Genomic DNA, 20,511 nt, shown 5'->3' with positions numbered 1-20,511 from the left:
GCGGTCCATTATCAGGCCCGGTTCTCACCATGTTACTGGTGATGTCCGTAGCCGTACTCACCAGGCGTTTGGGGGAGAGATGGAGAGCTGGGAGCGTGCCCCGGACAGCATCTCAGCAGCACACAGCGATGGAGCCACACACAGTACATCATTAATGCCTGGTGTTGCCCTTTGTGCTTCACCTCCCCCGGCTGCCCCTTTTGAAGGTACGATTTCTGCTGTCCTGTCTCGTTTCCTGCACCCGGCATTACCCTGAGTGCTCCTCTGGGAGCATGAGGGACTAGCCGGGATGCAGGCTCTCTAGAGTCTCAGCTGTCATTTACAGTCAGTCTCCAGCTGTTCAGAGTGCGAAGAATGCCTCCACCAGGTGATGTGAGTGACACGGGGTGGGGGGTGCTCAATCTGCGGAGAACCTGACAGAACAGTTCTGAGGGATGAATGGCCTGGCTCATTTCAGTGGGTGCTAACTCAGATGCCAATTCACTCTGCTCTCGTTGTGGTGGATTCTCCATCACTGGCAACGTTTAAATGAAGAGCGGATGTTTTTCTAAAATATCTGCTCTAGTTCAAACACAGGGAGATCCTACGGTCTCAGTTATACTGGGGGTCACTTCTGCACTTAGAATCAATTAATCTAACTCAGGGGCGGGCAAACTTTTTGGCCTGAGGGCCACATCGGGTTTCCAAAATTGTATGGAGTGTCGGTTAGGGGAGGCTGTCTCCCCAAACAACCAGGCATGGCCCGGCCCCCGCCTCCTATCTGACCCCCCTGCTTCTCACCCGCTGACAGCTCCCCCGGGACTCCTGCCCCATCCACCACTCCCTACTCCCTGTCCCCTGACCACCCCCAGACCCTCCACCCCTGACTGCCCCCTCTCACCCCATCCAACCCCCGCCCTCATTCCTGACTGCCCCCCCCCCGGGACTTCTGACCACCCTGACCCCTATCCACATCCCTGACCACACCCTCAAACTCCCCTGCTCTCTATCCAACCCCCCGTTCCCCCTTACCGCGCTGCCGGGATCACCAGTGGCTGGCAGAACTACAGCCATGCCGCCCAGCCATGCTGCAACTGCGCTGCCCGGCCCCCCAGAGCATTGCGCCGGCAGCATGGGGCTCTGAGGCTGTGGGGGAGGGGGAACAGCATGGGAGGGGCTGGGGGCTAGCTTCCCAGGTCAGGAGCTCAAGGCGCAGGCAAGTGGGTCCTGCAGGCCGGATGTGGCCCGCGGGCCGTAGTTTGCCCACTTCTGATCTAACTAGATGTGTGCATGCCCACAGCCCTGACATATGGCAGTGACTACATGTATAGAGGAGATTCACTGCCTCTCACGCTCTTTCTTCTTCTTTGCTATAAAGATCTCCCAACACTTTTGCAAAGCAGGGCGATAACCTGGAATCCTGGACAAGTTCCCTTTGGGGCAATTATGTTTTGTTTTGTTTTCTATCAGCAGATCTGAACAATGTGCATCCAAGAGTTTTAAAAGAAGTGGCTCAACTTCTGGACAGATGATATTGGGGATGTTCCAGAGAACAGGAAGAAAGCTGATGTTGGGCCAATATTTAAAGAAGTCAATCCAGGTGGCCTAGATTAGCCTGATATTAGCCCTGGGCAAAATCATGGGACTGCTGACACCCGGAACTAAAGGATAGTTATGTACTTAGCACCACGCACCGCATTTGTCGGTGGTGTATTTTTTTTTTAAATAGGACTCGTCAAATTAACGTGATATCTTGGCAAACCCGATTCTAGATCGTTATCCATTATCTAAGGGGAAACATACAATTGTTACTTATGCAGTGGGACGATGACACAAACACTGGTGGAGCGGTACGCAGAGAAGAGGGCAGGTCACTGATACAGACCAGTCTGGGGTGGTTGGTCAGCAGGTTTCAAACAAATAGCAAGCATTTTAATTAGGGCTATTGATTAATCGCAGTTAACTCATGCAATTAACTCAAACAAATTAATTACAATCTAAAAAAATTAATCACAATTAATCACAGTTTTAATCCATAGAATACCCCATTGAAATTTATTAAATATTTTGGATGTTTTTTTACCTTTTCATATATATTGTATTCTGTGTTGTAACTGAAATCAAAATGCATATTATTTTTTATTACAAATATTTGCCCTGTAAAAATGAAACAAAATAAATAGTATTTTTCAGTTCACCTCATACAGTACTGTAGGGTTATCTCTTTGACGTGAAAGAGCAATTTACAAATGTAGATTTCTTTTTTTGTAACATAACTGCACTCAAAAGCAAAACAATGTAAAACTTCAGAGCCTACAAGTCCACTCAGTCCTACTTCTTGATCAGCCAATAGCTCAGACAAACAAATTTGTTTACATTTACAGGGATAATGCTGCCCTCTTCTTATTTACAGTGTCACCAGAAAGCGAGAACAGGCATTTGCATGGCACTTGTGTTGCCGGCATTGCAAGGTATTTACGTGCCAGATATGCTAAACATTCGTATGCCCCTTCATGCTTCGCCCACCATTCCAGAGGACATGATTCTATATGGATGACACTTGTTTAAAAAATAATGCGTTAATTAAATTTGTGACTGAACTCCTTGGGGGAGAATTATATGTCCCCTTCTCTGCTTTACCAGCATTCTGCCATATATTTCAGCATTCTCGGATGATGACCAGCGCATGCTGTTAATTTTAAGAACACTTTCACTGCAGATTTCACAAAATGCAAAGAAGGTACCAATGTGAGATTTCTAAAAATAGCTACAGCACTTGACCCTAGGTTTAAGAATCTGAAGTGCCTCCCAAAATCTGAGAGGGACAAGGTATGGAGCATGCTTTCAGAAGTCTTAAAAGAACAACACTCCGATGTGGAAACTACAGAACCCAAACCACCAAAAAAGAAAATCAACCTTCTGCTGGTGGCATCTGACTCAGATAATGAAAATGAACATGTGTTGGTCTGCACTGCTTTGCACTGTTATTGAGCAGAACCCGTCATCAGCATGGACGCATGTCCCCTGGAATGGTGGTTGAAGCATGAAGGGACATATGAATCTTTAGTGCATCTGGCACATAAATATCTTGCAACACCGGCTACCACAGTGCCATGAGAACACCTGTTCTCACTTTCAGGTGACATTGTAAACAAGAAGCAGGCAGCATTATCTCCTGCAAATGTAAACAAACTTGGTTGTCTGAGCAACTGGCTGAACAAGAAGTAGGACTGAGTGGACTTGTCGACTCTAACATTTTACATTGTTTTATTTTTGAATGCAGGTTTTTTGTTCATATTTCTACATTTGTAAGTTCAACTTTCATGATAAAGAGATTGCTCTACAGTACTTGTGTTAGGTGAATTGAAAAATACGTCTTTTTTTACAGTGCAAATACTTGTAATCAAAAATAAATATAAAGTGAGCACTGTACACTTTGCATTCTATGTTGTTATTGAAATTAATATATTTGAAAATGTAGAAAATATTTAAATAAATGGTATCCTATTGTTGTTTAACAGTGTGATTAATCATGTGATTAATTGCAATTAATTTTTTTTAATCACTTGACCTAATTTTAATACAACCAATAGAAGGTCCTTCATCGAGGAACAAAGAATGCAGGCCACACTAACAAGATAAGGGACGGTATCCTGGAAAACAGAGACTGAGAGAGACTGAAGAGGTCCTTACAGATAACCAACTGAACAGGAGCTCACTGTGCAATGATGTGGCTAAGAGGATGAATTTAATCCTTGGATTTATAAACAGGGGAATATCAAGTAAGGCCAGAGAGGTGCACATTACCTCTCTAAACGGCACTGGTGAGACCATTACAGGAATACTGTGCACAGTTCTGGTGTCCACACTTCAAAAAGGATGTTGAAAACTTGGAGCAGACTCAGATAAAAGCTACAAGAACGATTTGAGGTCTGGAAAACCTGCCATATAGCGAGAGACTAACAGAGATCAAGGTATTCAGCTCAGCCAAGAGAATGTTAAAAAGTGTCTACACACACCCACGAGAGGAGAAGACTGCAGATGGATGAGGGCTCTTCAGTCTAGCAGAGAGTCAGAACAAGATCCAAAGGCTAGATCCATTCAGACTGGAAATAAGGTGAAAAGTTTTAGCAGTGAGGGTAATTACCCACTGGTACAACTTACCAGGGATGTGGCAGGTTCTCTCTCACTTGAAGTCTTTAACTCAAGACTGGATGTCTGTCTCCAGATGACCTGCTCTAGCTCAGTCACAAGTTACTGGGCTGGATACAGCAAGCAGAAATCACTTGCCGAGGTTCTCTGGCCTGTGCTATGCTGGAGGTCAGACTAAATGAGCACAATGGTTCCTTCTTGCCTTAAAAGCTATGATGTATGCCTATCTACATTACATTCTGTCTAATTTCAGCTCCTTACTTGAAGCCACTGAGCCGTGCTGTTGCTCACTTTAAAATGCTGCCAAGTTCTTCCCCAGAAGTGGCTGCACTTTATCTATAAGTTATTAACTGATCGCTGGGTCCTTAGTTTTTTATTATTATTTGTACTACAGCAGTGCCTAGAGGCTTCAGCCAAGCTCAAGGCCCCATTGTGCCAGGATGTCCCTGCCCTGAAGAGCTTGCAATATAAAGACACAAGACAGGCAAAGACTGGGAGAATGAGGCATAGAGAGGGAAAGTGACTTGCCCAAGGTCACACCGCAATCAGTGGCAGAGCCAGGAATGAAATACAGGTCTTCTGACTCCCAGTCCAGTGCCCTATTCACTACAGTCTAGACCACACTGCTCTCCAAGCACAGTGTGCTGCTGTCCGTAGGATGAAAAGCCCTGCACTCCGAGGAGATGGCAATGATTTACTGTGTTCAGTGATGGTCACTTCACTATCAGAAAAATGACAAACAGTTGAAGGGTGTGACCCTGAGATATGGTGAAGAATTGCCTATGGTGCTGCAGGGGGAGTCAGGAGTCGCTGGACAAATCTGAGCAAAGGAAAACGTAGACAAGACAGGCAAGATATGGGGGGAGAAACTGCTGAATGTCAGGAAACCTTTGTTGTTGATGAGATCTAGTCCAGTGTGGAACAGTTTGCCAAGGGCAGAGGTGGGAACTCCATTGCTTGGGACAGTTCCTGCTGGACTGGACAAAGCCCCAGGGAGGAGATGGTGAAGAACAGTCACGTTCTGGCTAAGGGTGTGACCAGGCGGCCCAAAGAGCTTCTCTAGGCTTAGAGCACAGTGGTAGGTACTCTGGTGTGAATAAATGTATTAGCCTCACCTGCACGAGTCCAGGGTTCTCTGCGTTGTAAAGGGACCGAACCTCCACATGCTCCGGGACCAGTTTGTACCCGAGCTCTGGCATCTCATCCCAGTGCTGCAGGACATACAAAGCCTTCTGCTCATCATATGCTGACCACGTCTCGTCATCCATTTCTCTCTTGTCTTTTACAAAGGCCTCTGGAACACAAGGCAGCCAGTCAGAAGGGTCTAAAGACATGCGGCCAGCCAGATCAACAATGATGACTAGAGCTGTAAGGGAGAAGGCGGGAGCATCCGAGCACACCAAACGTCTACACAGAACAACGGAATGGGGGGAAGAAGAAGGGGAGAGCTGTGTAGAGGAGAAGTGGTTAAAAGGCCCAGGGAGCTGCTTATGAAGAAGGCAGAGTGAGGTGGAGAAATCTTTTGAGTAAAGATTCAACTAAAGAGAAACAAGGGAAAATGACAGTGAGCACCTGCTACCCCACCCCCCAGAACAGGAGAAGTGGGGGAACCAAACCTCCCAAAGCAGGGTCCCTGCCCTCTGGGGGGAGTTCAACTCCCCAGATCTCCGCTGACCAGCGGAACGCTCTCATGGGAGGCTACATTTCACACGCATGTGTGGTGTTGGGATAAGTGGGTTGTGGTGTTTTCCATATGCTGCATGTTCAGCTCAGCCTATGCAGCTAAATCCAGCCTCCCTCCATGTGTAAGTGAGACTGGGGCATGCGTGAGGCACAGGTGGTTCAGCCTGAATGAGATGAAGGATAATGGAAAATAAAAGCACAAAGAAAATGCAGTAAGGAGATCTGTCAGCCTGTCGACGATGGACAGCTGGTCACAAACAGCTGCATACAGGGACTGTCCCTTGTAGCTTCAATGAAAAATAAGCAAAGCTCTCTCAGGGGGAGTGTTAAAAGAAACAATCAAACCAAACCCAGTACACATGGCCTGCGTGAAGGGCTGACGCTCAGCAGGCCAGCTGGTCCATGGGGCTCAAGTAGGGTGACCAGGCAGCAAGTGCGAAAAATCGGGATGGGGGTGGGGGGTAATAGGAGCTTATATAAGAAAAAGACCCCAAAATCAGGACTGCCCCTATAAAATCGGGACATCTGGTCACCCTAGGCTCAAGCACCGGCTAGGAATTAGTGTTTGGACTGCACAGTCTGGGCCACGTTGCCACTTGGTATAACTCCATTCTCTGTCTAATCTGAGGTCACATTGTGAACCCCACTCACGTTAGTGAGCAGTTACTCATAGTTGGTGGGTAAACTCACATAAGTGACTGCTCACCAAAGTGAGTACGGGGTTCACAATCAGCCCTCCAACTGTGAACGCCTTGGTTCAGGGGCCACATTGTCTCGCGTGGCCTGTGCAGCTCTGAACATGCTGCTGGAGCTCCTCAGAACGTGCTAACAGTGGCCGAGTGGTTGGTCCAGTCAGTGAGGAAAGGGGGGCTCAGAGTGCACCCCAAGACATGAGCCTCGCACAGCTGAAGGCCTGACAGAAGGCAAGAGCTGGTCACCCTTGAAAACACCTGGAGTTAACTCTCCCCCCAGACACACACGGTACCTTCAGGGAAAGCCTCAGGAGGGACCTTGAAGATCTTGTTGTTCACTTTGACCTCCTCCCGCCTGTACTCTGCCGAGGGGAGAGAGCTCTTCTTGCACAAACTCTCCAAGATCTGGGTGGGCTTGAAAGCATCTCGCCACATGTTATAGCCATCTCTGTGGGGAGGGGAGAGGAGGTTCAAACGTACACGATTCTCCCTGGTGTAGCCACGATAGATAATATTTCTACTGGGATGTGAGAACTGCCTCCTCTGGCAGACTCTCCACTAGGCGGGTGGGGCTGCCAGAGTACTGTGAAAGCACTCCCTATAGGCTCCCTAGGGAAGGTTATGAAGCAAGCTGTTGGCTTATCAAGAGACTAAGAACCTCTCCCTCTTGGATAATGAGGCAGTAACAGGCCCATGAAGAGAAATCTCCCACCTCACTTCACCCATTAGCCAAATAAAAGCAATAGAAGAAATGACAGCAGTGATCTTTGCTGGGAAATTCTGGATGTAAAGTTGCTGGAGGGTGTCCATATACATGGGGCTCTATCCAAAGTGATAAAGTCCTGTCCTCTCTTGTAGAAATAGCAAGCTCACAGGCAACCTGTTCTGTTCGAACTTCCAAACTTCCCTGCATTGAAATCATTATCTTATTCTTCTGTGGCTCTTTTTATAAGGGTCTAAACAACTTAGCAAGACAAAATCTTCCCCAGTACAACTGAGTGGGGGCTTTCGAGGGGTGGGGGGCAAAGATTAGTTTAGGAACCTTAATATAAATGTAACTGAATTTTTTGTTTGGGAATTACCCCAGTTTCAAAAATGTTTAAGGAATGATCAGGATGATGAATGATGTCAATGGATCATTACTATAATCATGAATAACTAGTATGAATGTATTTTTTAAGTTCATGTTATAATAATTCTTGGCTGCCACATGCAAAATGTACCAATTTTCAAGAGATCGCTTCAGAGACTTGGGTTGGCCAATGTTGCAGCACCTGAGATTTCAAGTTTGAGCCTCTCCTGCAGACTCGCTGGTAAACGTGCAGGTCTCTGCACACACACGCACCAATACACGCATTAGTTTCCCGGAGCACATCCAGACTTCTGCACTGCTGATTTGCATTTGCTCTGTCACTTAATCAGTCCATTTGCATTAAAAGTTGTAATTTTTTTTTAAATGTAGAGCCCTTTTGTTCAGTGGCAGCCTGCAGAAGTGCAGGCTCCGCCCCCGCAGCTCCCACCGGCCGCCATTCCCGGACAATGGGAGCTGCAAAGCCAGCGCTCTGGGCAGAGGCAGCCTGCAGAGCTGCCGGGAACGTACGTGTCATACTGGGAGGCCACTCCGCAGTTAGCTCGGTGTTTGCTGTAGAATCGGTTCTCCAAGTCAATCTTCGTCTCCCCAATCAGATCATCAGACCCAACCAAATCATGGTCAAATATTGAAATAGTGAGTTCAGATTCCATCGGAAAGGATATGCTCAGTTCCAGAACTCTGAATACAAAGCAAAGAGACACTCAGTCAGCAGAGAGGATGGAAATCAAGCACGTTTCCCTCCCTGCCCCGGCTCTGATGGCAGAACCGCATGTCTGTGGGCGCAGTGCTGGTGAAGCTCCGGTCCTCCTGCCCCACAGAACTCACCAGCTTCTGAGCAAGCTGCCTGGTGCTCCCCAGGAAGGAAATATCTAGAAGGGGCAGCACCTTCTCCTGTCTAATTCCCTGCTCCAAACACATTGCCACACATAGGGCTGGACACTCCTGGTTCTGTAACCTCCGCAGGAGCCGGGCAGCCCTGATCAGCAGGTCCTTTTACTTCAAAGAGCTCATTGTACATCATTCCAGTGACTCTGCTCTGTGTTTCAATGACAATGGGATATAATAGGCTGCCGGGTTACAATGGCCTCCCGTTACTTTCCCCCGCTTTGGACAAGCTAAGATCTCCACCCAGGGTACAATTCAGTGAGCCATCTGCACCGCAGTCACCCTGACTGTGTGTGCAAACCTGGGGGCACATCCAGGAGCACATCTGTGTGTGTGGAACTCTGCCCTCCATTTCTAAATGTTTGTCCCAAGGATTCCCTTGGAGATCAGACCCTAGAAACCACGGCCAAGCTCCAAATCCCATGATCCTGAGTCCGCAGCAGCAACACAGCCAGTGTCCCCACTGGAGACACAAACACACAAAGGAGCTGGGGCCTGCTGCTGCACAGATGTTCCTGCACTGTCACGATGTGTAATGCTCCCCTGGTTTTGGCTGCCAGGGGCCTGGGGTCTCCTTTCTCCTCACCATTTCTTGCTGTTCGAGAAGAGGCCGGGGGCTCTCCTTTCTTCCCCTTGGAAAAAGGGGTTTCCCTGCTCTCTGTTCCCTCCTGAGTGTAGGTTCTAGAGGTACTATGCTGCTTTGCCCGTATCTCAGGTATGGAATTTAGGGGTGCTTCTGTATCAACACCCCAGATGTTCTGCCTATATGAGTGGAAGGCCAGTCAGACACATGCACCTACAGAAGCCCTGGGCAGAGCCCATCAGAGCTGCTGATGTGTGAGACATAGTCCCTGGCTTCTCGAGATAGTGCTACACAACATGCCAATGTAACAGAGTCTCCAGTGGACAGAGAAAGAAGCCCCGATGTCACACTGAGCTCAGAGTGTTGGCTCTGTGCAGCGACCCAGCCATCAGCCTTTCCAAGATGCACCAGGGAAGAGGCTGTTCCCATTAAACATGACCCAAGATACAGCTGGCTCCTTACTCGCCAAACACAGGATTGAGCTGCTTAGGGATGTAGCGGTCCTTTGTGTCCTTCTGCTCTTGCCCAAGCATTACCACCACATAGGGATCTGCCTTGCCGTTGGAGTCTGCAGGAGCCAGGTTCGTTGCCTAAAATACACAAGACAGGAGGTGCTGGGGCTGACATCCACAGCCACAGCCGTGACGTCCAGGCCAAGTGAGAGCACGTGCAGGGCACAGGGCTACTGAGGAGTTTCTGAGGTGGAGCACCGAGACCTCCGATCCTGTCTGCCACAGGCAGCAGATGAATCTCTCGAGGACACGCTAGTCATGTATCAGTACGGAAGCCCTTAGCCAGGGAGCGAGAGCAGAATTGCCAGTTCATCTCCCAGGTACTGACTCTAGGCAGAGCATGGGGAATGCCCCATCGGCAGTTCCAGTGCCCTTTGGAGGTTCGGGAGTGGGCAGATTGTCTCCCTAGGGAGGACGGTGGAAACCCCAGCACTTCAGACACTTGACTCTAAACTGGACAAAGCTCTAGAAAAGATCCTGTGGGGACCAATGCTGCTATGGGCCAAACGGCTGGCTGGAAATGAAGCGACTAGTTGGGACCCAACAGCAAGGGCTTCTCCAGTCTCAGTTTTGCTGGTTCCATGAATACAGGCTGTGGGATGGCCAGGGATTCTCTAGCTGCTGATCTGGACAAGGTCTCCAGGACTCAATGCAGTCACTTACCTTAACAATATAAACTCGGACAAGCACCTTGATGGGTCTGTTTCTGGGAACACCCTGTGAGATCTTGTGCTCTGTACCTGCCTCCTCAGCAGGATAAACAAAGAATGAACCCTGCAGTGGAGACATTGAACAGGAACAGCAACATTGTGGGGATCAATACCCTTCTACAGAAAATATTTCAAGCAAATTGTAATGCCCAGGATTTGATCCGTAGCACCACCTCAATTTTGTCAAATTGAAACTGGCAGATTACATGTGTGTCTGTGCCCTGTACCAGGCCAGATAGTGCTACACAACGTGTTATGTTCCCAAAGAGACAGCCAGGGCCTCTCTCACACACTCAGGTCAGCAGACTTGATCTTCTTTCCTAAGAGACAGGCTACTCTACAGGGAACTTACCCCCATCCCATGACAACCTGGGGCTGGCCTGCAGAGGAGGGCAGGGAGCCAGGCTATTCACAGTTACCTCCTAATCACTCCTCTGAAGTCAGTCTCGGGAGCGGACACTTCAGGAGACCATGGATGAGTGGAAAAGGCCTTTGCTGAAGGAAGGATTTCCAAAGTAATAGTACAAATTATAACTAATCATGTGTCATGGTAGCATGCAGAGGTGCCAGCCAAGACCTGTACAGAGTCCTTACCCCAGACAGCTTCCCATCTAAAGACTAGGGACACAAGTGTAACAAACAATCAGAGGGAGGAGGGTAACAGAACAAATGTCCACACAGGCCAGCACTGAGGATTACCTGCTAATTCATAGCCTGGGGTGTCAACACAACAGAGCAGGCCCATGCCCTCCCCTCCAACGACTTTGATGCACATTATTTAAGCCATCTTTAGGGCGGCACCATCCAGGCATGATCCAGGTTAAATTTCACCAGAGGCAGACAATAAACACTCAGCAGTAACAGAGCACTAAACACAGCTAAATACTGCCTCAAAGAGACCTTAAACTAAAGCTGGCAGGCCCCAAATGTCAGGGAGAGGCGGTTTTGTGAGCTCAGAGACACTGGAGAGGTGGGCAGAGCCACTGTTGTCTGTGGTTAAGCCTCATGCATCTCCTAGTAGCGCAGCGGTTCAAAACTTCTCCTGTCACGCCCCCTCCCCCATCAGTAACGGAATCTGTCTGCGCCCCCCCCCACCCCCCATTACTGCCCAGCTGGCTCGGCAGAGGAGCTTGGGCTGAAGGCGAATGACAGCAGAGCTGGCCTGGGTGGATTGGAGCTGGGGCTGGGGACGGAGATGGAGTGGAGCTGGGTGGATTGGCGCTGGGGCCAGAATGGAGCTGGGGACGGAGATGGAGTGGAGCTGGGTGGATTGGCGCTGGGGCCAGAATGGAGCTGGGGAGAGCTCGGGGCAGAGCAGAACTATGTGGCGCTCCCTCCCCACCCCCTGTGCAGGCTGGCCCTGGTCCCGCTGCATGCCCCTCCGAACGTTCCTCCGTGCCCCACTAGGGGGGATTTCCCCACAGTTTGGGGACCACTGCCCTAGGGGCTACTGCTTCTTTCGGTTCCATGGTGCCCAAGGAATGGCATGAAACTTCTACAATGCAGATCTGCCATGAGAATTTCATGCAGGAGACTTTATGCTACAAGGCATTCCTCCTGACTACACGCTATAATGAAGGAATTTAGTGTCCCAGTTCTTTTCTTAGTGAAGGATAAAAGGATAAAAATGTTCCAAAATGTTCTTACGCTGCGAATTGCTTTCCCCTCTTTCATGCATTGCTGTCACGCATAACATGAATGGCATTCAAATGACACAGTACCTTGTACTTCCCCACAAAGTTCTCATCCTCATTTCCGTCCTCATCCTCATCCGCCTTCCCCCGATGAAGTGGAAAGATATACAGCCAGTCTTCAAAATTATCAAACTCATTTTCCAGCTCTGAGTTATAGATCTGAAATAAACTGCAAGTTATTTAGGCTCTTTCCTTCCAGCTCAGTCTCCCCAAAGGGAAGGAAAGAGTTAATGTGATCTTAGGATGATTTCCCCCATTGACCACGTGGCCCATTCCCGCCCTGGTTCTATGACATTTCGGACCGTGTCCAAAGGAGATGAGGGCACTCAGCACCGAGCCGGACCAAGCGCTTTGTTCCGGTGGAATCCCCATCAAAGGTAAGGGGAGCTGTGCATGCGAACAGATGGCAGGGCTGCGGGTCAGCACTCTGATTCGCTTTTCCCCTTTAGGATCTGTGCTGTCACAGCTGGCGGGACTGTAAGGAAGAAGGAGCAGGAGGGAATAAACTGAGACAGAGCAGATCAGTCACCCTCAGAGACTCACCTGCAGCGTAGCTATGAGTTTCCTTTTGGGCCGCACTGGCTCAGCTTCCACTATCACTCCATTTTCCGCTTCCATATCAATAGAGTCCGCATTTAAGTTCCCTCCATCTACAAAGGGCATTAACAAGATCGCTAAATGTCCTGGCTTCTCCAAACAAGGTATTTTTCTCTCTGATTTGTATGTCACTCCATGACATAATCTCAGCAATAGCTTTTGCTTTCAAACAGTCGCTTGAAAACACGATAAAATATCATTGTGCAACGTGACAATCAATGTCTTGTAAGAACTGCCCTTGAAAAGCATTTCCACTATTTACCTTCATGGAAGAACATGGGGCATTTGCACAGCACAGAGGCCAGCAACAAAGGAGACAGAAAGTCACTGAGGACTTGGTACAGAAAGCAGAGTGAATGGCTATTTGCCTACTGTCCAAATGGTGTGTCTGGCATAAGACTAGGAGAGATGACAGTGGCTGGGCAGGGGAGGGTCTGTGCCAGGGCTTGGGTATAGTAAAACAAACAAAAAGATTCTGAAGCAGTTGGAGATCTGTTGACGATCTTTTATCAGACTGAGGGGCACAATCTGTGTGAGCCAGGGAAACTGCCCAGCATCAATCTCTCTAGCCCTCAGTGCTATCAGCTTGGGGGCTGTACTCTGCTTCCAACTGAACAGCTGTCTGAAATATAGCACCAGCGTGTGCAGGGGCCTCTGACGGCAGGTCAGGATTTGGAAATGCCAGCAAAACCTGTGTCTGCCTGGCTGGTCTAAGAACTCACCTGCCTCATTCGGGTCGTCGTTGTCCCCATCCTCCTCGTCACTATGGCACTGAAACACACACACGTTACCGCATTGCTCAGCCAGCGAATGCTCCTAACCCATTTCATGCCAGAGTGGCCCCTCCCCTGATAACATTATTACCCGGGATTACTAGATTGATTAACGCTATTGGGGGGGGCACAGCAGGGTAGTTTTGTGCTGCTGGGTTCAGCTCATGAGCCAAAGCTGCCCAGTGAGCAACGAGACAGGCTGTAGAAAAAGAACCTCAGAGACACTTCTGATTCTCTCGGGGCAGATTGGAGGATGGCTAGGAAGGAGCAGTAAGATCCCCGTTACTGCAGTGTGACTGTCCAGGACAAGTGAAGCCATGTGTAACCCCCCCCCCCCACACACACACACACACACACACACACATGACTTTGGAGCCCAAATCCCATTTTCAAGAGTGACATAGGCACTTCAGGCCAAATTCAGAAGGCACCTAGGTGCCGCTTTGCTCAGCACTGCAGCACCAACCCCTGGGCACCCTGCCACCCAGCTGAACTCTCAGCCCTGAGCTAGGTGTCCACGGGGTGAGTAGGGGATTCTCAGCATGCAGAGCTGGGAGCTACCTTCGCAAACCAGCAATGAAATGCTGAGACCAGGGCCAGAGCTGAGGGGCTGGATCCACACAAGTACTGCGATATTTAATTCCCACTGATCTTGTGGCTGTCATGCCAATAAGGGACAAAGGAACTGAAGTGACAGACCATTACCTGGTTGCTCATTTCCTTTAAGGACTCATAGTACTTAGACCACCAATCCAGTTCTTCCAACTCTGGCTTTTCCTCCTCAAACTCATCCTCTTTCTTTATGAGTTTATTGATAGGAATTTTCTTCAGAGGAGCCTAAGAACACATAACAAAGGCCTGAGAATCAGGAAAGGGCAAAGCACGGGTTTCTGTGAGTCATATGTAGTGGACTGTATTGGTGCCTGATATTAGAGAGGCTTTGTCCCGCACCACCCCAGGGGCTCAGCTTTCCCAAAGACCACAACAACACATGGCTACCTGTGGCTCAGGTTTTGCGCATTTCTACCAAAGCCACACTATTCCCACCAGAAAGACAATCCAAGGTATTAGCGATGCCAGAGCTCCTGGCTCTCTCAGCAAGTGCAGGATAACAGCACACAGCGAACAGGCAGGAGCTGTGCCGAAGAGAGTCCATTAAAGTAGGTACACCAGTTTGACACGAGAGCCCTCCAGGTGCTGCACAGGGTGACCATGAATGAAAGCTATCTGCACCGGGGGGACAGAGAATTAGACCTTTCTAGGACGGGCCCTTTATGGATGTACCATTCATTCCCCAGTGCACTCTTTCAGATTAAATATTCAGTCAACAAAACCTTTCTGTCAGACACCAGCTAAGGCTGCTAAGTGAAAGTAATGCTCTTCCCGATCACGTCATTTACAAACACAAACCCCAAATCACAAGGAGATAGCTGGCTAAAGAGCACCTTGGACTAGGCTCTCTGGCCTTCTCGGTGTGGGGACGGCATTCAGCCCTAACTCCCTTGCTGGGGATACGTCTAGCCTCAGGGAGTCCCCAGCAGCCTCTGACCCACAACTGTGCTCTAGCTATTCCCAGTTGGCAGGTGGCCCCTTCGGACCGTTGTCAACAGATGGAAGCTAGAGCAGCCTCCAGGCTGGTCTAACCTGCTCCTTGGTTGAGACAGGGGCACAGAATCAGGAAGGCAGAGCAAGTGCCCCGACAGCAGCCTGTAGCCAATTATTTTAGTTTATTGTTAATTTATTGTGTGGTTAGACAAATTAGAAGATTGGGCCAAAAGAAATCTGATGAGGTTCAACAAAGACAAGTGCAGAGTCCTGCACTTAGGACGGAAGAATTCCATGCACTACTACAGACTAGGGACCAAATGGCTAGGCAGCAGTTCTGCAGAAAAGGACCTAGGGGTGACAGTGGACGAGAAGCTGGATATGAGTCAACAGTGTGCCCTTGTTGCCAAGAAGGCTAACGGCATTTTGGGCTGTATAAGTAGGGGCATTGCCAGCATATCGAGGGACATGATCGTTCCCCACTATTCGACATTGTTGAGGCCTCATCTGGAGTACTGTGTCCAGTTTTGGGCCCCTCACTACAAGCATGTGGAAAAATTGAAAAGCGTCCAGCGGAGGGCAACAAAAATGATTAGGGGACTGGAACACATGACTTATGAGGAGAGGCTGAGGGAACTGGGATTGTTTAGTCTGCAGAAGAGAAGAATGAGGGGGGATTTGATAGCTGCTTTCAACTACCTGAAAGGGGGTTCCAAAGAGGATGGCTCTAGACTGTTCTCAGTGGTAGCAGGTGACAGAACAAGGAGTAATGGTCTCAAGTTGCAGTGGGGGAGGTTTAGGTTGTATATTAGGAACAACTTTTTCACTAGGAGGGTGGTGAAACACTGGAATGCGTTACCTCGGGAGGTGGTGGAATCTCCTTCCTTAGAAGTTTTTAAGGTCAGGCTTGACAAAGCCCTGGCTGGGATGATTTAGTTGGGGATTGGTCTTGCTTTGAGCAGGGGGTTGGACTAGATGACCTCCTAAGGTCCCCTCCAACCCTCATAGTCTATGATTCACTACCATGTTATGTTATATATAATCATTGTATGCTGAATAGAGTTAAATTGTAGGATTATAGAAGTATAAGATTGATCAGTATGTAGAGCAGGGGTCTCAAACGCAATTTACCTTAGGGGCAGTGCTAGTCCTCAAATTCTCCCAGCAGACCAATAATGTCACTCATGCCGCCCAAACTCTGCCCCCCCCGCTAAAATGCGCCCCCCCCCATCTGCCTAAGCCTCTGGGGTAGGGTGACCAGATGTCCCATTTTTATAGGGACAGTCCCGTTTTTTGGACTTTTTCTTGTATACGTGCTTATTACCCCCACCCCCGTCCCATTTCTTCACGGTTGCTATCTGGTCACCCTGCTCTGGGAGGGAGTTTGGATGGGGGAGAAGGTCTGGGGTAGGGGATTGGGGTGCAGGCTCTGGGAGGGAGTTAGGGTGCTGGGTGCAGGCTCTGAGCTGGGGCAGGGGTGCAGGAGGAGGGGGTGGGGTTGCAGGCTCTGTGAGGGAGGAGCGGGGAGGGGTGCAGGCTCTGTGAGGGAGTGCAGGCTCTGGGAGGGGGGTCGGGGGCAGGAGAGAGGGTGGGAAGGGGGGGGAAGGCTCTGGGAGGGGGGACAGGGGGTGTGGAGCTTACCTGAGGCTCCAAGGTGGGGCAGACCAGGGGGCCTCCGCACGCTGCTGCCCCCAGGCACTGCCACTGCAGCTTCCCATTGGCCACAGGGGCACTCGGGGTGGGGGCAGCACGTGGAGGCACAGCCCCACCCTGGGGCCACAGGGAGGGGCCAGCAGACACGTGGAGTGAGCAGGCAGACACTGCTCAGCTCCGCTGTGTTGCTAGGGCCCTGGGCCATTGTAAATCGCCTGCGGGGAGCGCCCGGGGGCAGCAGGCAAGTGAATGGATTGATTAAGGTGAAACTCTGAAACTACTGTAGGGATAAATTTGGGGTGTAGGTGTAAGGAAACTATCTTTGTGGAACACAGGGAATGGAGGGTCTGCCATCATGGCTCTGAGTTCACCGCCCCTTCTTGCTGAAGTGATGACCACAAGGAAGGTGACTTTCATGAATAAAAGGGACATGGAACAAGTGGCTAAAAGCTTGAAGGGGGGCTTGTTAGAACCAAGAGAACAAGATTCAGGTCCCACTGTGCTGTGATCTTTTGAGAAGACGGAAAGGTTCATAGGAGGCCTTTCCAGAGTCGATTGGTTAGTGGGTGTGCAAAAACAGAGTGGCCCTTAGTAGGAGGATGGAATGCACTGCTGGCTGCTAGGTGGACTCCTAGAGAGCTGACGGATAAACCTGATGTCTTTAAAGACAGGATATAGTCTAAGATGAGGGGAATGTCTGCAGTGTCTGGTGACACACCTCTTCACTGGGTCCAGGAAGAGAATCATCTCCATTTAGCCAGGTAACATTTTCTACTAGAGTCCTTTCTGCTATTAGAGAGGATGTCCTGCATGGCTGAGGAGCATGCATGTTCTAGAGATGATGCCACTCCAAATACCATGCCCTGCAGTGGAGCAGTTGTGGATCGGGGTGTTTGATTGTGCGATTGCACTGGGTCAGGAGCTCAGGGAATGTTGGAATGGTAATCGGTGGGTGAGCCAACATGCACAAGAGGTCGGGGAACCAGATCTGTCTGGGCGAGAAGGGGACAATCAGGATGACCATCACCCTGTCTTGTTGGATCTTGTGCAGCACCCATGGTAGCAGGAGTTGTAGCAGGAGGAAAGCAGACTGAGCTGGCCCTACCAGGAGAGAAGAGAGCATTGCCCTGGGAGTGATAACCAAGGGCTCCTCTGGAGCAGTATGTGGTGCACTTGGTGGTAGTCTGAGAAGCGAATTGATCTCTGGCTGGGGTTTCCCATTGCGTGAAAATGTCACGTAGCACCCGCCATGGAGCTCCCACTCCTGACTGATCACAAAGGGTCTGCTGTGGGAGTCTGTGAGCACATTCGGTTTCTTAAGAAGGTGGGCTGCAGATAGGGTGATCTGACTGCTGAGGCACCAGTTTCTGAGGCCAACTGCTTCTGTGCACAGGGAGGCAGATTTTGCTCCCCTTTGCTTGCTGCTGCAGAATACAATTGTAGTGTTATCTGACATTATCAGGACATGGTGAAAGCAGATGAATGGAAGAAAGAATTCACATGCAATTCTTACTACCTGAAGTTTCAGAACATTAATGTGCATTCTAACCCATGTGTCGTGTTGTTACCTGTTTGAACTCCCCAGCCTATGAGGGATATGTCGGTAATGATAGTCTTCTCCGGAGAAGAGGGAATGAAGGGGACACCTATTCATATGTGATAAGGATTTGTCCACCATAGGAGGGAAGACAGAACCTTGGCAGGGACCCTGAGCAGAAGGTTCAAGGGGTGGCAGATCGGTGAGTACACCGACCATATACATGCTTGAAGACACTGAAGGTGGAGTCTCATAAATGGAGTGACATAGGTGCAGGAGGCCATGTGGCTGAGTAGGGACAGACATGTCTCGGCTTTTACTTGAGGATTGCTCCTTATGTGAGCTATGATCTTGGTCATAGTCTGGAACCTGTCTGTGGACAAATACGCCTTTGTGGTGACAGAGTTCAAGGTTGCTCTGATTAAGTCCAAAGGGGGGTGAGCACAGATTTTTTCTATGTTTACACTGACTCCCAGTGAGGAAAGGAGGCGGAGCATCATAGACGTTGATGTGTATGCCTCTTGGCGGGATCTGGTGGTGAGGAGCCAGTTGTTGAGGTATGGAAAAACAAGCTCTGACATGAGCAGCTACCACTGAAAAGACCTTGGTAAATACCCTGGGGGTGGTAGCTATCCTGAAGGGTAGTACTGGAAGGGTAGTTTGGAGTACCCCAAAGGGTAGTACCCTGTATTGGAAATGGTGCAATCCCACCATAAATCTGAGAAAATGTCTGTTGGCAGGATGAATATCAATGTGAAAGCAGGCATCATTCATATCGAGAGCTGTGAACCATGTGCCTTTTTCTAATGATGGAATTATCACTGCCAATGTGACCATGCAAAATTTGAGATTGTGGATGAAGCAGTTGAGGTGACAGAGGCCACGGACTGGTCTCTACTCTCCCTTCTTCTTGGGTATCAGGAAGTAGATCAAGTAAAAACCTGTGCTCCGGTATTGTGGAGGAATGTGCTCTGTTGCTCCTTACTGCAGTAAGGAACTCACCTCCTGAGTGAGGTTGCTGTCATGAGAGTGGCCCCCGAAGGGGTGGGTAAGAAGGTTTAAGAGGAGGTAGCATTACAAACTCAATCGTATGGCCATAGGGGATGACGTTCAGCACCGTTATCACACTCCAAGTGTCAAAAAAGAGTGCTAGGTGACCCCCGAATAGAGTAGTGGGGTCATGAGGTGTTAGGCTCAGTGGTTCACGGCTCTTGAGCTCATATCAAAAAGAGATCGGGGGTTGGGACTGAGATGTCAAGGCTGGTGCAGGAGGCATGGGAAACTGGGATCTTTCAACCTTTTGCTATTTATGTGGTGGTTTGTATGTTCTCTGATGATAAAAGTGTTGATACCTTTACCATTGAGTGGTTGACTGGTGTTGAAACTTCCTCTGAGAGGCAGGTGTGTAGATGCCCAGAGATCAAAGGGTGGCCGTAGAGTCCTTTAGGGTATGTAGGGACTCATCTGTCTTCTTGCCGAATAGGTGTAATTCATTGACGGGGAGGTCCTCAATGATGTTCTGGACCTCCCTGGGGAATCTGGAGGCATGAATTCAGGACTCCCTTCATGTGACAATGACTGTAGCCATGGCCTACTGGTAGTATAGGCCAAATCAACTGCATACTGGAGGGCAGTTCTGGCTATTAGTTTATCTTCCTCAATAAGAGCTTGGAAATGGGCCCTAGTCCTGCTGTGGAAGACTGTTGATGAATTCCTCAAACTTAGCATAGTTAAGGAAGTCTTATTTAGCCAACAGGGCTTGATAACTGGCTATCCAGAATTGTAAACCAGGGGAATCATAGAATCATAGAATATCAGGGTTGGAAGGGACCTCAGGAGGTCATCTAATCCAACCCCCTGCTCAAAGCAGGATCAATCCCCAATTAAATCATCCCAGCCAGGGCTTTGTCAAGCCTGACCTTAAAAACTTCTAAGGAAGGAGATTCCACCACCTCCCTAGGTAACGCATTCCAGTGTTTCACCACCCTCCTAGTGAAAAAGTTTTTCCTAATATCCAACCTAAACCTCCCCCACTGCAACTTGAGACCATTACTCCTTGTCCTGTCCTCTTCTACCACTGAGAATAGTCTAGAACCATCCTCTCTGGAACCACCTCTCAGGTAGTTGAAAGCAGCTATCAAATCCCCCCTCATTCTTCTCTTCTGCAGGCTAAACAATCCAGTTCCCTCAGCCTCTCCTCCTAAGTCATGTGTTCCAGACCCCTAATCATTTTTGTTGCCCTCCGCTGGACTCTCTCCAATTTATCCATATCCTTCTTGTAGTGTGGGGCCCAAAACTGGACACAGTACTCCAGATGAGGCCTCACCAATGTCGAATAGAGGGGGACAATCACGTCCCTCGATCTGCTCGCTATGCCCCTACTTATACATCCCAAAATGCCATTGGCCTTCTTGGCAACAAGG

The 20,511-nt window shown here is 49.3% G+C and overlaps 1 protein-coding gene across 7 annotated transcripts in view; it reads right to left on the bottom strand.

Moving 5' to 3' along the window:
• Nucleotides 1–20,511, bottom strand: part of LOC140897398 (fer-1-like protein 4) — a 160,462-nt gene that overhangs the window by 44,555 nt on the left and 95,396 nt on the right. For all 7 annotated transcript variants that reach the window (XR_012154720.1, XM_073310004.1, XM_073310005.1 and 4 more), the window contains 9 exons: nucleotides 14,059–14,190; nucleotides 13,303–13,351; nucleotides 12,527–12,633; nucleotides 12,011–12,142; nucleotides 10,243–10,353; nucleotides 9,530–9,657; nucleotides 8,107–8,277; nucleotides 6,800–6,954; nucleotides 5,247–5,425 (listed from right to left, as the gene is read on the bottom strand). Coding sequence is in view for 6 of the 7 variants with exons in the window: in XM_073310004.1 (XP_073166105.1) it covers nucleotides 5,247–5,425; nucleotides 6,800–6,954; nucleotides 8,107–8,277; nucleotides 9,530–9,657; nucleotides 10,243–10,353; nucleotides 12,011–12,142; nucleotides 12,527–12,633; nucleotides 13,303–13,351; nucleotides 14,059–14,190 (1,164 nt within the window). In the remaining variant the exon portion in view is untranslated. The remainder of the gene's footprint in view (nucleotides 1–5,246; nucleotides 5,426–6,799; nucleotides 6,955–8,106; nucleotides 8,278–9,529; nucleotides 9,658–10,242; nucleotides 10,354–12,010; nucleotides 12,143–12,526; nucleotides 12,634–13,302; nucleotides 13,352–14,058; nucleotides 14,191–20,511) is intronic.

Source organism: Lepidochelys kempii, chromosome 13 (genome assembly GCF_965140265.1).
Source record: "Lepidochelys kempii isolate rLepKem1 chromosome 13, rLepKem1.hap2, whole genome shotgun sequence".
Lineage (NCBI taxonomy): Eukaryota > Metazoa > Chordata > Testudines > Cheloniidae > Lepidochelys > Lepidochelys kempii.
This window is presented reverse-complemented; position numbering and strand designations above follow the sequence as displayed.